The 16,649-nt window shown below is 39.2% G+C and overlaps 1 protein-coding gene across 2 annotated transcripts in view; it reads left to right on the forward strand.

Annotated features, from left to right (window-relative positions):
• Positions 1–16,649, forward strand: part of PTDSS1 (phosphatidylserine synthase 1) — a 32,174-nt gene that overhangs the window by 1,262 nt on the left and 14,263 nt on the right. For both annotated transcript variants that reach the window (XM_063327239.1, XM_063327240.1), the window contains exons 2-6: positions 5,100–5,191; positions 6,704–6,748; positions 8,954–9,078; positions 11,875–12,033; positions 15,577–15,728. In XM_063327239.1, the coding sequence (XP_063183309.1) occupies positions 5,100–5,191; positions 6,704–6,748; positions 8,954–9,078; positions 11,875–12,033; positions 15,577–15,728 (573 nt within the window). The remainder of the gene's footprint in view (positions 1–5,099; positions 5,192–6,703; positions 6,749–8,953; positions 9,079–11,874; positions 12,034–15,576; positions 15,729–16,649) is intronic.

Raw genomic sequence — 16,649 nt, forward strand, 5'->3', positions numbered from 1 at the left:
CACATGTAATCTTGTGTCTTATTCTAAGAATCCAATTGTATAGTTTTTATCAGCTATGAAAATAATGGTCAAGCCTGGGTTGGGCTGAGAAAGGAGTATAAGGAAACATAAAATAGTGTAGCTGCAAATGGTCTGAGGAGTGCCTTTTCTTGTTTCAACTTGTCTGTGGCCCTAAGGAAGATATTTTTGGTGAACACATCCCTTGTTTTACTTAGGTACCAAGATCTAAGCTAAGGTAGAATATCGCAGGGATCCCTTCTTAACTCTTAAATTGGAGACACGTTTCTGTGCTTTGGCGTGCTACAAGTTCTCCTCTTGCCCTGTTTCCCCCTGCCTGATCGCTTTTCTCACTAAAGGGCTAATTTAGGTCAAACTTATGAGTTACTCAGGGATTCTCATCTAGACATCGTCCTGAAGGATTAATGGAGTTGATTTCTCACCTTTGGGGGAGGAAGGAATTTTGTTCTTAATTCTTTCAAGCAGAGGATGAGCCAAGCAGCAATTTCAGAACTATGGAGTCTTCTGGGCCCAAAGAATATTGCTTCCCTTCTGGGATGTTTGTTTGCATTTTTCCAAGGAGATTGCTAGCTTTTTCTTTCTATTTGTCCTGCCAGCTTTCTAACTCCAACTTCATCGGTTTAATTTTCTTCCCCCTGTCTGTCTCTGCTCTGCCTCACTTCCTGTGTTTGAATACCTGTTAACTTATCTTTAACTCTTCTCTCTTTCTCCTCTTCTTGGGTTGTAGAAGCTACTTTTTTTTTCTTCCCTCACCTTCTGCTATTTCCAACTATTGAGTGAGTTTCCAGCACCAGAGTGCTGCCTTTGTTGCCTTATTTGAGGCGCTACCCAAACCATATGTACTCTCTGAGAAGCTGTGAGGGAGGAGATAGTTCCCCACGTGCTTACAGTATGTGCTCCCAGGTCTGGTCTTTCTAATTCCCAGTTCATATCAGTTTATTGCATTGAATCTCCAGTGACGGCATTCATATTTCCTCCTTTGGGGCACAAGGTGCCGTAGATCTTCCCAGTATGGTGTGACAAGTGATTCTCTGCTTCCCCTATGCTGTCAATTGTTCCATAGCTCTCCTGGTTATTTTGTTAAGCAGGGGATTTTCTATGATACATTCATACTAATGTTGTTAAGTAAAATTTATTTTTTCAGGAACTTCAGTGCAGGCAGAGGAAATTCTGCTTCCCTTAAAGTCTTTTTTGTCTCTTCTATAATTCTGTTATATCAGGAATATGTGGGGGTTCAAACAAACTTAGAAAATGCTTTTCCCTTGGGTATACCAAACCATAATGTGGTGTATCCCTTGGGATCACTGAGAGCAGTTGATACTATCTTTGACCTGACAGATAAAGGTGAAGATGAATTTCAGATAGCAGTAATCTTCAGGTAGCAATAGTAATCATAGTCCAGAAAAAGAAATGTGAGTGTGTTTAACTTCCCCATGTTAAAGTGGGGACAACAGGGTATTCTGTTTTTTAAAGCACATACTTCTAGTGCTTCTGACAATGGCTGCAGCTGCCTTGGTTATTTCCTGCTGAATGAGCCAGACACAGGCTCCTCTGCTTCCAGGCTGCTCCCTGGAGCAGAGGCATGGAGTGGCTCTAGCTTTCCCTGTCCTCTTCCTCCCTGGAGAGAGAGATGTGGCCTTCTCTGGGCCTGGAGGCAACCAGCAGGTGGGTGCTGGAGGGGATATTTTGTGGAGCGCAGCAGCAGCGTTGAGGAAGGTGACAGATTGGTAGCTGTGAAGTTGCAAGGGTTTATGGAAGCAGCAGTAAGAACTATGAGGGTGTAGTGCTGTTGTATTTCACATCCCTTCATCAGTGGAGTTGATTAAACTGTATTATTGTGCATTCAGGTTTGGTTTGGGGAGTTTATGGAAGATATTTTCTTCCCACGCGTTCTAAATTTAGTGTACTAGCTATTTTTTCCTCAGTTGAGTATAATTTTTTTCTTCGTGATGTAATAACTTACTAGTTTACATTTTTTTTTAATGTGCCAGGGTAATCTAGCGCTCTGGAGAAGAGCAGGAGAGAGAAAAAGATTATGCGGGTATTATGTGCTTTGGTTTGGGTTTTTTTTGTTTTTGTTATTTCTTTTCCAAAAAGCCACAGAATTGACAAATGCGCTGGTAAAGTGGGTTTAAATTGAGAGAATTTTCATCTGTCCTCCCACACAAGCATTAGAAATCTTGTTTTTGCTGCATGAATGCTTATATTTCAAAGTCAGCTTCAAAGTTCCTTAAGCTAAATAAGGAGATGATTTAGCATATTTTCTTGATTGCTGCTTGTTGTGATTGTGTCTTTCCTGCAGCAGTTATTTTGCTTCCCTGTTTCTTTTGACATTTCCTAAAATCATTCTTCCAATCTTTTTATCCTAACTAGTGTACAGTAGTGAGTCTCTTGCTCCCACCTGTTTTTACCTGCTCTGGTAAGAAGCAGGTACCTTTAGAAAGGTGTCTGCAAGCCAAAATGAAATGCCTCTACCACTCAATTGGAATGAAATGCTGCATACATCTTTGTTGATTTTTGAGGGAAGGGGTGCCAACATAACTAGGACAGCTTTTCTGAAGCTGAGTAGTACTCTGAATTCTGATATGCAAAGGCGAGGACCCTTCAGCCCAGCTGGTGTGACAATTAAGTGATGTGATCATGGTGTCTTTGACTTCTTTCTTGGCCACGCCAAATTGTACAGTGATGTGACTCCAGTAATCTGTTCTCTCTTAGGAAAAAAAAAAAAAAAAAAAAGAAATTCCCTCATTTAGTGGCACCCCTGACAGCATGTGTGTTATTTGCATATGTTTAAAGAGAAATATGGCTATATGGCTTTGCTGCCTGAGCCATTGGAGCCTGAGGCTCTGGCTGGGAAGTGTGCTGGATGGCATGAGGCTCTTCAGATTGCCAAGGGAGCCAGAATTAAGCTTGGGAACTTGGGGTTTGTAGCTGGTGTAAAGTGTCAGCCTGTGCAGCACACCTGCTGGAAAATGACTGGTAAATCTGTACTGAGCTGGTTTAAAAACAAATGCTGTGGGGAGTCCTGAAGGCCTGCAGAGAAACCATTTATGTTTAATATACTTTTTCCTGCCATACAGTTAAACTAACACTGTGCTTAAGTGCCTCACAATGATTAAAGTCTGCTGTGGAGTTGCTAAGGCTCAATATTGAGGGAAAGGGAAATAATTTGGCAAAGTGAGAAATATTTTATAACTGCAGCAAATATCTAATGTGAAGCGCATTTACGCTGTCACAGATTCTTTACTGAGCCATCCAGAAATGTGACTGATGCCTTGCCAGGAAGAGCTTTATCCTTCTAAAGTTTGGCGTGAATTTTTTGGTATCATGGGTTGGGAAGAAAAAAAAGGAATATATGTAAATAAATAAACTGTTCCTAAGTACGTGAAACGTGAAAATTACCCAGATAGTAAAAGTTTAATTTGAGTTGTAGTGGGTGATACATTATGAATTATTAGCTGTACATATCATGATAGTCTGAAGATTTTTTCTGTTTGTATTACTGAAGTATCCTAGAAGCTGACTGCTGGTTAGAAGACTTGGATGGGCTTTTCTTTTTTTTTGTTAATCTTGCTGCTGTACACTGTGTTCTACCTGTCTGAAAAGAAAGAAGAACTGAATCAAGTTTGCCTTGGCATTCCAAACTGAATTCTTAGGTCTCTCTTCTGGTGGTAATATGACAGTAGTACAAATAATACTTGGTATTTTGTTCAGAGTTTTGGCTTAATAGATCTAAAAGCAAGTTGGTATGTTTCCCTGGTTCTTTTAAATTTTGCTGTCTCTCTGTTATACACGGATTCTAAGCTGTATAATAGTTATTTCCAAGGTTGATTGTAATCATTATTTCTCCCCTCTCTGCACTCAGCTCAGGTGTTTGGCATTGGGAACAGGCCAAGGGAAGTAAAAGGGATTGCGAGCAGCACCAAAACAGCAGAGGGAATCATAGCATAGCTTGTGTTGGAAGGGACTCTTAAAGGTCATCTAGTCCAACCCCCCTGCAATGAGGAGGGACATCTTCAACTAGATCAGGTTGCTCAGAGCCCCGTCCAACCTGACCTTGAATGTTTCCAGGGATGGGGCATCTACCACCTCTCTGGGCAACCTGTTCCAGGCTTTCACCACCCTCATTGTGAAAAACGTCTTCCTTGTATCTAGTCTAAATCTACTGTCTTTTAGTTTAAAACCATTACCTCTTGTCCTATCACAACATGCCCTATTAAAAAGTCCCTCCCCATCTTTCCTGTAAGCTGCAGTAAGGTCTCCCCGTAGCCTTCTCTTCTTCATGCTGAACAACCCCAACTCTCTCAGCCTGTCTTCAGAGGAGAGATGCTCCAGCCCTCTGATCGTTTTTGTGGCCCTCCTCTGGGTGTGCTCCAACAGGTCCATGTCTTTCCTGTGTTGAGAGCTCCAGAGCTGGACACGGTACTCCAAGTGGGGTCTCACGAGAGCAGAGTAGAGGGGCAGAATCACCTCCCTTGACCTGCTGGACACTCTTCTTTTGATGTAGCCCAGGATACGGTTGGCTTTCTGGTCTGTGAGCGCACATTGTCAGCTCATGTCCAGCTTTTCATCCCCCAGTCCTTCTCCTCAGGGCTGCTCTCAATCCCTTCATTCCCCACCCTGTGTTGTTACCAGGGGTTGCCCCAACCCAGGTGCAGGACCCCGCACTTGGCCTTGTTGAACCTCCTCAGGGAAACCTAGGAACTGCATCCAGGCTTCCAGGGGTTTTGCTCCAGATCTTTGTTTGCTGCGTAAAAGTACTTTTGATGATGTTTTCTGTGAACATTAAAACAGGGAGATTTTTTCACCTTGTGTTAAATTTAGTCATTGCTTCTGCATTGGCTTCTAACAATGCTTATGGCTCACATGTATTGATTATATGCTTAACTCTTGTGAGAAAGGGTTTCCCAGAAATGCAGAGTGAAAATCATTCGGTGCATTACTGTCTTGACCTGTTATATAACCAGCATGCTTATACTTATTTCCATGTAGTCTTGATTTAAGTAATGTGATATTTTCAGAGCCTTTCAACTTCATCCTTATAACGTACTTTAACACTTTGATGTTATCTGTCTCTTCAGGGATGATTCTGTCCCAGAGGATAATATTTGGAGGGGTATCCTCTCTGTGATTTTCTTCTTTCTAATCATCAGTGTTCTAGCTTTTCCTAATGGTGAGTAAGGTTTATACTGTTTATATTTCACTTTTTGTAATATGTGAATTTCTCTTTATTGCCACTATATTTATTTTGATTTTTGTTAAAGTGACACTTTTAAATGTATTTTTTTTAACTCTTTTGAATTCCTGTATGTTAAGGAACAGTCTAAAAATGGATTGCAATCATACTGAGCGAAGATAACGGTAAAATGCAAGTTATTTATAGCTTCTCTGAATCTAACAAGGAAGTCAGGTTTTCAAAATCAGTGTCTCTATTTGGAGGTGCACAGTTGCAGCTCAGACTGCTAGGTAATGATGCTGCCAGATCCTTAAATAAGTTTAAAAGAAGTCTGCCTCAATGTGTTTTAACAGAAGTGTCATTCTACAAATTCGCAGAGATACAGCACCTTATGTAAATGACCTTACCAGAAGCTAGTGACAGTTAGAAATGGTCAAAATCACACTACAACATAAACCCACAGTTGCTCGGTAGAAATTTAAGTTGGACAAAAATTTTCCTGATTCTGTGAGGAGTAGAAAGTGCAAAAAGGTAAAAACATTTGTGTGACACTTTATTCTGTGAAGGAAATGCTGTCTTCCTGGTGTGGTGATTTTTTAAAATTATTTATTATTTATTTATTTTTAATTTTTACTTTTTGCTGTCAGCAAGAGCATAATTCTTGGATCAAGTCTAAACTGTCTCAGGATTGGTAATGCTCAGGAAAAAACAGTGATTGTGCTCAGGGCAACTTTGTAGTTCAGATTTGGGATGTATTTTTCTCATATTTTAAAAATCGTTAATCCATACTTTTTACAAAGCACTCCCTGAAAAACTGAATGCCAGAGAAAAAATGAGCTTTATGCATACAGTGGTGAAATAGCGGTCAGCAGTGTGTGCTGAAAATACTTGTTCATCCACTTTTTGCTACCTAAATATATGATTCATGTTTAGAGGTTTTCCAGTTTCACCAGACTTTTCTTTCTCTGCTCTTCACGTTAACTGAGAGGTTTTTAATGAAGTCAGTTTAATCACTTGCTCTAAGGTAAATAATATTGACACTGGTAAAGAGCATAGGTATCTTATTTCTTGGCTGATATGCAATACTCAGTTTGGAAGTTTTAGGAGGCCTGTTTGCTAACATTTCGTGGTCATCTGAAGGCTAAGCACCATGTTTCTTTGCTAACACAAAAATTTGATGACTTTATTGGGAGCAAGCCATGTGTAAGCTGTGGTCTAGAAACCAGATCAAGAGATCCTCTGAGATGTGGTGTCCGCTGAGCAAACAGTGCATTACTGTTCTGGAAACAGCTCCATAAAAATAATTGAAAATTATATTTACACCCTACTAATTGTCAGTATCCTTTTCCTCTCTGAAATCAGCACCAACTTTCGGGTATATTACGTAGTTTGATGGAGAACTGATCCATCCGTGCTCGTGCCAAATCCACATATAAAATATACTCTAAAATAGATTATGTGGTTCTTATTTACATGTCTTCTAATAGGCCTTTTGTTTACTGTCCACAGGACCCTTTACACGTCCTCACCCTGCAATATGGAGAATGGTTTTTGGTAAGTTTTGTGTTTCTGACTTTTTCAGCGCTTCTGCAGGACCAGCCATTTTAACTTTCAGATGAATGGAATTGTCCTGAAACATAATTGTGCATCAGACTTGTGTGAATGTCACTTCCCTCCCACTTCTGAGCAGTTCCTTATAATCTATTCTTAATTATAAAATAATAATCTTGTAATTGTCCTTGTAGTTACTGTGTCAGGATGGTGTAAATTAAATCACCAGAAAGGAATCATTTCCTTCTGACACTCTGTTTTAATCCTGTTTTGTGTTTGTGATTCCTAATCTCCTTCTTCCCTACCCTTTGTACTGCCATCTCTTCCTGCCCCAAAAAGGTTTGGGGTTTTTATAGCTAGTGCATATACTATGTGACTTCTAACTAAGACCGTTTTAGTAGGGTGCTTCTTTTCATTGTTGTCAAAATATGCTATTACTTTATATGTTTATTAAATTGTATCATTTACTTAATGTGCATTTATTAATATGCTTAACTCATAATTTCAGCAAAAATACCTGTAAATATCAGTTGCATTCATATTTTGGAAAATAATTGTATTAACTACAGAACTTGCTGAGTGAGATCTGGTTTCTTAAACATCTGAATTACGTCGCAAAAACATAGGGAATCTTATTTTGAGATAATTCAGGGTTCACAGAGCATATCCTAGACTTTAAGCACACTTGCGGAGAATTAGGCATATTTGATTTAAAAGCTGATCGACTTCTTTTTAAGAGGACTGAATATTTCTCTCTCCCACCACCTTATTTAGCTAAAAATAAGTAGCCTCCCAAAGTAGCTGATTACCTGTCTGTTGACATTGAGAGGATACTGCTAATTAGATAGTACTCGTTAAAGAATCCTGCTCCTTGTGAAGTTTGGGGAACATGGGTCCTACTGCTCACTTCATGTTTCAGCAAATGTAAATTAAAAGGTCATTCTCAATGTTGATACTGTCAGAGCTTGACCCCCTTTTGGGAATAGGTTTGCACGCAAAACCAAGAGCAACATTTTTCCCTGTGTAATTCTGATGCATCTGGCATTGGCTTATTTAATCATGCTTGAGGTCTCAGACCTGTTCAGTAGATGAAAGGCAGGGGTCCTCAACATTTCAGGATGCACCCTCGCCTGCAGGCTCTACTTGTAGTAGTTTGGCATCTGTTTGCCTGATGTATTTTTAGGACGTACTGCAGAGGACAGTGTATATATACTTTCTGTTCCTGTGTGTGTGCTTGAACGGAAGTTGTTCTTTAGCATACATTGGGATTTAAAAACACGTGCGTTCTGGTTATAGTTTAAATATCTTTTAAGAATTGCTATAGTTTATTTTGGATGGCAGATGCTATGTTTATTCACATTAATCTTTCTGCCTTCTATGACACTGCTGCAGGACACAAGTTAAGTTTGAGTGCTGGACTATGGAAATGGTGTTAGTATTTTTATGCCTCTTCCAAATGTGATCTTAGATATCTATGAACTTGTGAATAATTTAAGGATATGCTCCCAACAGCTGCTTCAGCTACCCATAGATCTACGCCTAGGACTCTTAACTTCTTACAAGTTTTGTTTTTTTTTTTTAAAAAAAATCCGTATTCAGACATTGGAAAGAGGGAGGTGGTAGTCCCAGATGCAGTAGTGTTTCATAATTTATAATGGTGTGAAAACAAATCATAATCATCTTTAAAAGCTTCAACAGCAAATATTCCGGCTCACAAAAGTAACTCAAGCATGCATTAGTTTATATTTATAACTACTCTTTATTGCCAGCATAGCTCAGAATTGCCAGGTGGGATTATTAAATCGATCATGTTGAAATCGGCACATAGGCTTAGGGACCTGCATTAGTGAGACCAAGAATACTTAAAGCAAAGGGACAGAGCTAATCCAATCCTGGGGTCCTAATGTATCTCTTACTAAAGAGCTTCCTGATCACAGCCTTGTACTACTTGTGTCTAAACTGATTAGTCTGATTTTTGTTTTGGTTGAGTTCATGCAGTTGAGCATATGTTACATCACTTGAAAACAGAAGGTGGTATGAAGGTCTGAGTGCTCAGAGATTACCATCTGACTTGTGTCTCTCAACCTTTTTTGCCTGTAGCCACTGTATGTAGAAAACTCATTTGTGCAAACTAGGCACATATAGAGCAACAGTTTGAAAGCAGCTTTTTGTAAGTGAACATGACTTTAAAACTGAGTCTTTTTGCAGGTCTCAGTGTGCTCTATTTTCTGTTCCTGGTGTTCGTGCTCTTCCTTAACTTTGAGCAGGTAAAAGCAGTGATGTACTGGCTGGATCCTAATCTTCGATATGCCACAAGGGAAGCAGATATTATGGTATGTATCCATGGCACTTTATTAGACATTTTGGCCTCTTCAGGCATGTTTTACATGAGTGGGAGGGGATGAATCTGAATTTGCTGGCATGAGCAGTGCAAGTTTGTGGCTATACTTGACAGAGTCAAAAACCCTTTTGTATCAACTGCTATTTCTTTACATTGAAATCCATTGCTGTGGAAGTGCATTTTTTCTAATGCAGATGTTCAGATGAGTGTGCAGTAGGGAGCATGGGAGATGTTTGCACTGGGGTGGCTTTGGATTCCTTTAAATAATAGATATGAGCCTGGATACTGAAAATAGATTTAGCAAGGTAGTATCTAAATGAGGCCTGTATGGTATGTGTCCCCCACATCCGTTTTTTTCATGCCACAATGCTGCACGCAAAGAACTTTGGTTTTGCCTTATTGCTCTGAGCTTAGTACATGACTGGCATGCTACTGAGTATGTAGAAATCCAGCTATAGCACCTGCAGGGCTCTGCTGCTTTCCAGTCAGCCAGCTAAGCACTGGTGCTGTTACCATTGCGAAATTACTTCCATAGACCATGGTCTGGAGTGGCATGGAAAGCCAGGCTTGTTCTTCTGCCTGTTGAGCAGCTTGCAAAGAGTTGTCAATACAGAGAACTTTCCCCTTCAGGTGAAAGGGAGCTAAGACAGGGAGCTGAGATAGCAAAAGGAGGCCTGAGAAGAGTATGTGAGGTATGTTGGGAGGCAGATGGAAGAGGGTGTAAGCAGTTGAGCCCTAAGCAGAAGAGCATTGCTGCATGGAGGGGAAAGAGTTTCCAGTCTTGTCCCCTTCACTATTGCATCAAATTACTTCCCACCACCTGACCAGTATGTTTCCTTGCCCTTGGGTTTGCGCATCAGCACACCGTGGTCACCTGTGGTTTAGTAGGTGCTGTTATTGGACTCATGCCTTAAGAGTAAAGAAATGCACTGATTGTCTTTGGCAAATAACAATTTACTGCATATGCAGACTACTTACTGTACAGCACCTAATCAACAGTGGTTGCCAACTCCTGCCCTGTAGCACATAAAAGGGAATGGAAATCTTTATAGTGCAGTAAGCTTACATTAATTGATCAATGGTGAGGACTGCATACAGGCTCCTTAACTGGAAAACTCTGGATGCTTCAGGTGTTGCACCTCAGCTGCTCAGCAGTATGCATTGTGCAACTCCAACATCCAGAGTGGGGCCGTGGCTTTCCATTCTGCAGGAGATGTGTGGTGGTGATGGGGTGTAGGCAGCCTGCTGTTAAGGTGGTGGGAAGACACATCGCTAAATGGAGCATGAGCATGGGGGTTAGTGATGTTGCTGAGCAACAAAAGGGATCTGACACCAGGAGTCTGTTAGTAAGTCAGATTCACCTGGCTCTCCTGTCATTTAAGTTAGAAATAAATAGGTTCAAGTCAGGGGAGGACTAGTATTACTACTGGCACGGATCCACAGTACAGCAGATTCCCTGACGGTAGCAGTCAGTGGAAACTTACTCTGTGCTACTTTGCGATCCTGATACTGTCACTTAAAGTTGGAGTAAATTTTTAAAGTGGAACTATAATGAAAACTGCAGCTTGGTCTCTTGCACAGGGCTGGCAAAGTTGCTTGAGTATAAAAGAAAGTTCAACACATTTCAGTGTATGATTGGCAAAGATGCAGCTGGAAAGATCAGTTAGAGGTGAAAAAAGACCCAGTAAAAATAAAAACAAAAAAGCAAAAGCCCTGAAAAAAAAGGGTTCCCTTTTTTGGAGACCAGGATTTAAATCTTTCTCTGCCATCCCCTTTTCAACTTGATCATGGTTCATTTGTGCAGAATTAGCAATAACTGTGGCCTGAAAGAGAATCCTTTCTTAATTCAACAGCATTGAGCAGTGCTGTGTTGTCACCTGCAGGTGGCAATGTATATTTTAGGAGGGATTTTTTTTTTAAATATGTGTTTCCAGTTGGGAGTAGTTCAGTTTATGCCCAGTGATGAGACAGAACCCCACAGATGCAGCCTCCTGATGGCATACAGATGTTTTTTTAATTGGGCAGTGATTTCTAGTACTTGCTGTACAACATTATGAACACACTTCCTTTGTTATTGATGACTAGAATATTAATTAATATTCTTAAGGGATCTGCCACTCATCTGAGACAGAACAATTGCAAGTTCCCTTTGATTTGTTTTTTTTTTTTGGTAGTTTGTTTTTTGGGGGTTTTTTGTTTGGTTGGTTTTTTTGTTCCTTCAGCCCTGTGACCAAACTTACTCAATATGATTGTGTTCTGGGAGATTGCTTTGGTGAGGAAAATAAGATACAAAAGATAATCAACTGAACACTGAGTAACATAACATCACAAACTGGTGAGAATTAGCCCCTGATGAGCCACATCAGAACACCAGACAGCATGAAAATGGGGAAAGGTGGTTATTTCAAATCAAGACTCCAAAGAAAAGCAAATAACTGGTTTTTGTAGTATTGTTTGCTGGCTTTATTATTATTGATTTTATTGCTCCTGCTGTTCCTCTGTCACATAAGAAATACGTGATCCTTCAGGAGCCAAGGTCTATTTATCTCTCTTTAAATTAGAGCTTTACTCTGTTGACACTGAATCTTAATACTGAAAGTTTTCTTGCAGAGTTTAGAAGGACAATAAAGTGGAATAATGCGTATTTTAATATCCTTGTAATTTCAGGCTTGTTGCACTGGTTACAAAGAAGTTCCTTCATTCTAGTGTTGCTGAAGTTACCTGTTCACTGAGGATTTAGTTGGGTTTAGTTTTTTTTTTTTTTTTTTCTCCCCCCTCTCATTAACAGGAGTATGCTGTGAACTGTCATGTTATCACCTGGGAGAGAATCCTCAGCCACTTTGATATATTTGCTTTTGGGCATTTCTGGGGCTGGGCTATGAAGGCATTGCTGATCCGCAGCTATGGGCTGTGCTGGACTATTAGCATCACCTGGGAGCTCACTGAGGTAGGCCACCCGTTTACCTTAAGCAAATGTATGAGATTTGAATTGTTCTTGGGGGGAAGTGTGAATGTTACTAGAAGGAAGACTCACTAGTTCTCAGTATAGATTTACGTTTTAAGCCTTATAAACCAGATGCTGAGCAATTGATGCAGTTGCATTAGTAAATGACAACAGCAAGCTGTAGTTTAGGTAAGTGACTTACTACTACTTGATTAGGAGGGAAGTCTACGCCAGCCTGTTGGTGCCATTCTGCTGTTATGGGAGTCAACACTCATGCTACTTTAGATGTTGACTAATAATCCCTGATTTAGAGCAAGTGTTCTTCTTTTTCACCTTGCAATATCTGTGATATACTGTCATGATCCCCTTACCGCAAATACAACGGTATTACACATTGCTTATCATCGTGCATACTGTACAGTGAAATGGAGTTGAAGGATCCATGAAGAGAAGGTATGAGGACCCATGAGGAGAAGTCTGTATGGAATAGCAAGACAACATTCGATGTTTTGTTTTCTGTCATGAGGCCTGAGTGCATAGCCCTTCTTTCATACCCCACAAGCCCAGTTTAATCATGTTCACTGACATAAAAATGGGATTTTACTAGACCTGGATCTAAGCTAGTTCACATGCAGTGTAGTCCCCTGCACCATGGTTTGGATGGCCACTGTCTTATTTTTGTTATCTAGCTTTACCACAGTTCTCCCAAGCACATACTTAAGTCATTTGACTGTTGGCACTTTCAAATGCCATTTTCAAAAAAAAAAAACAAAAAAAACCCCACAAATAAAATCCCTATATACTTGACTTGATTCAGTCAGTTGACTGTTGCTTGGTCTACTGGTCCTTACTGTTAGATCTGTTTTAAGAATTCAAGCTGATTAATTGCTACTCTAAATATCTGCATTTGCATGTAACCTAGAGCTTGATTAGTAGAATATATGTTGCCTAAAATCCAAGGATATGTTTCTATAAAAATGAATTTAATTTCATTATATTCTTTGATTGGACAATTCAGAGGAAAAAAAAATTAAAATCCAATTTTTATCAGCTTTTGAAACAGCATAGTCTAACCTATCACACTTAAAATACTAAGTGTAGATGTAAACACACGACTTCAGTCTTTAAAAGCATGGTTTTCTGTAGAGTTTGCTGTCTCAAGAATGCTTGGCTCATCTGACAAGGGATTTATAATTTAGAAACAGAGATAAGGATTTAGTTTTCTAAAATTGAACTTCTGGGTTTGAACATACTGGCACCGTGAGTTCCTTTTCAAAACATGCTTTTGTTCTGTGGCATTGAAAGATATGCTGTTTTCTAAGATATTTTGAAACTGTTTAAGATTGGGATTTTGGAAGTACCCATCCACTAAAAACAATTTTGGTAGTTATTGTGCTTTGTGCTTATTTTTTCCCTCTGAAAAAGAATAAATTTGGATTTGTTTCACACTCACTTATCGTTCAGTTGATCATTACACAACCATCATCTTCAATTTGACACCGCATGTGGTGTCTAGTGTTCCCTGTTGTTGAAAGGCAGATTATTGGAACAGACAATGTGTTGGGTAAGGTTCAACATATAGAGAGGTTATCACCGCTCAAATGGATTTTTAATGAATTAGTTAATTCAGCAAAGTCACTAGAAACCTACAGAAGTTATCAGGGCGGTTACATAGGGATTTAGCTATGCATCTCCTATTAGCATTAATGGATTTCAGCTGGCTCCCCATTCTGAAATGGGACACTTGGCTTACGCTCCTTTCTGTTGCATTAAAGTTGGGATGCAGGCAGACCTTGGTCTCTCATTCTGAGAAAACATCTAGCACCTTAGAGGTGGTCTGGCTAACACCTGTGCTCTGGTTTTTACTGCCTTATTATCTGTAACTTCTGGTGGTTTTGGCTGGATTATTGCAGATTGAGATTCCTAGCCTGGTGCCCCTTTCAGGTTGAATCAGTTTAAAACATGAAAAGGAAAATGTAGCAGGATAATGAGCAACATTGTATAGCTTGGGTCCTGACAAGAAATTAAAATTTTCTTTTCTACAGGTCGAAATTCCCATAGCCTTGTCAAAGAAAAACAAGTTGCTTGATAGACTTTTGCAAGAGTTTTCAAAGGAACTGTTATTGTCAATATCCGTTGCCGTAATTTATTATAAACGGACCAGTATTCATTCTTGCTATATACAGAAAACTTTCTTCTTGTTCATTTTCCCACATCTGATTTTTTCAATATTTTATTTATACATCTGTTACCAAAAGATACTTTATTACAAAATCATACCAATCTTCCACAGACACAGTGTATGAATGTTAACTGACAAAAATTGTACTGTTTTTGTGGAGGTAAGAATATTCTTTAGTTTGCTATGTGTCTTGTTAAGCGTTTTGTTGAGCATTCCAAAGGAACTGCTTAATACATGGCTGTTTGGATTTCCAGTCCACAGCTAACTTTTTTAAAATCTATTTTTTGGGTTGCTGTGACTTGTAAAATATAGAATACAATTATTTTCTCTTAAAGAAGAATGAGAGGCGCTGAATCCATTTCTAGCTCTCAGTAAATTTTGTTTCTATCTTGCCTTAACTCTGGCTAGTTGTCCTCCTTCACGCTATCAAAAGTGTGAAGTCACCAAATGTATCTGTAAATACATTTAATTGCCTTACTCATGCCTCATAGTGGTCTTCAGTTGAGTATTCAGAAAGGAAAAGATTGCTTCAGAGGTGACTGATTTGTGCACTTTCCAGGGGAAATCTTTAAAGGACTGGGTATGTCTTTGATATGTCCAGATGGTGTCAGCTTTTCTCTTTGACGTTGGTTGTTTCTGGACTATTTTCCAGTATCTTCATCATAAAAGTAGCTTCATCATTAGTGCTTAGCAGAGACCAAGTAGGAAGGGAGAGTGGAATACGCCCTTGATCTCTTGAGCCATTCTGGATCAAGTATAGCAGCAAAGCTTGTAGTGTCTGAAATATTGGTGAACTCTTAATCTTTTTACAGTCACCTAAAAATAGCAAATGAAAGAAAGAGTTTTGAAATAGCACAAGTTTAACTCCTGAACTCCAACATGCTTTAGTACTGACAGTCGTTACAAATGCATCCATTCTACTTACTGCATCTTGTTGATGGTTTAGAAAACCTAGCTCTTAAAACTAGTTAGCAAAAATAAAACAAAGATTCTCTTGAATTCGTTTTTTTTTTAAAGCACAAAACACCTTATTTTCTCTAAGAAATGCAGGTTTGCTTATATCATGCATCTCTATGAATGTGCTGTGTATCATCTTTGAGAGGCCAAGAGCTGCGTGATATCCTTATGTACATCATAGCCCCAACAGGGAACAGTTAGAAAGAAACCTCTGATGTTCTGTGTGGTTCTGTCCAAGGCCTTCTGAAGGTGATGGAAGGATGCCCATCAAATTTCAGTGGTTGTGGCTCATGTCCCTGAAGTATGACATGTACCAATAAGCTGATTTTTAAATGTGTACTTAAAAAGTTTATTTATGTGAATTCTGTGCTGTTCCTCACCCAGAATCTTTTTGCTGTATTCTGTAGCTCTTCTTCATGCATCTTCTGCCTAATTTTGCTGAATGCTGGTGGGATCAAGTCATTTTGGACATCCTGCTTTGTAACGGGGGTGGCATCTGGTTGGGCATGGTAGTTTGTCGTTTCTTGGAGATGAGGACCTATCACTGGGCAAGCTTCAAGTAGGTCTAAATTAAAGCTTGATAAACATTATATCTGATGTTATAATAGTAAATTCATTTCCTTGGGTAGTAGACCTTCTTCTTTGTATATGTAAAATGCATGTTGTATAGAAATAGCATGCAATCTGCATGTGCTAACAACGCTGTAAATTTATTTTAAATGCTTAAAATCCATCTCACAGTAATGCTACTGTACAGAGTATATTTGTAAATATGATGATGTATATATAATTTTCATTTGCAGTCTACGTTACAAGCATTGGTGCCAAATGAAAATACAAGCTAGTAAAGCTATTTGCATTTTCAATTTATTCTATACAAGTTAAACTTTGAAGAAGGCAGTGAATAAAACTAATTGTAATTGTTTTCTCATTATACAATGTTTTTAAACTAGATTTGGGCTCAGCTTGATGAGGCATTAGTGTGGCAATCTGTCAGCATTGGTTGTAATTGCAGAAGAGGAATCAGGCTGTACCTGTGTTGTGAACTGCCTTATCCCCTTGCTGACCCTCTAAAATAAAAGGAGTCATTGCAAAATAAATCAGCATTTACTGTGCGAAAAGGCAACAGCTTGTGGCTTAGTAAATGTCAGTTCGTGGCTGTCCAGATATGGTTTCTTCCATAGTTTTTTTTTTGTTGTTGTTGTTCCCCTCCAGTTGGTAGAAATCATGGTTATCTGCATGTTACCAATGGTATAGATGAAACAGAATCAAGTGCTATGAATTGCCAAAGGATATTGCCTTTAGAGATGGAAACAGAGCTCAGATCTTGACTTCGAAGTTTGTACTTCTGTACTGCTTTATTTTCTTACTCACAAATTTGTTGATTGCTCTGAAAACCATCCAGCCTTTAGTTTCAGTTCAATTTTCCTGCATTTCTATTCAGGAGGAATAATGAGCATTATAAAGTTGATGGTCCCTC

The sequence above is a fragment of the Chroicocephalus ridibundus genome, chromosome 2, assembly GCF_963924245.1.
Source record: "Chroicocephalus ridibundus chromosome 2, bChrRid1.1, whole genome shotgun sequence".
NCBI lineage: Eukaryota > Metazoa > Chordata > Aves > Charadriiformes > Laridae > Chroicocephalus > Chroicocephalus ridibundus.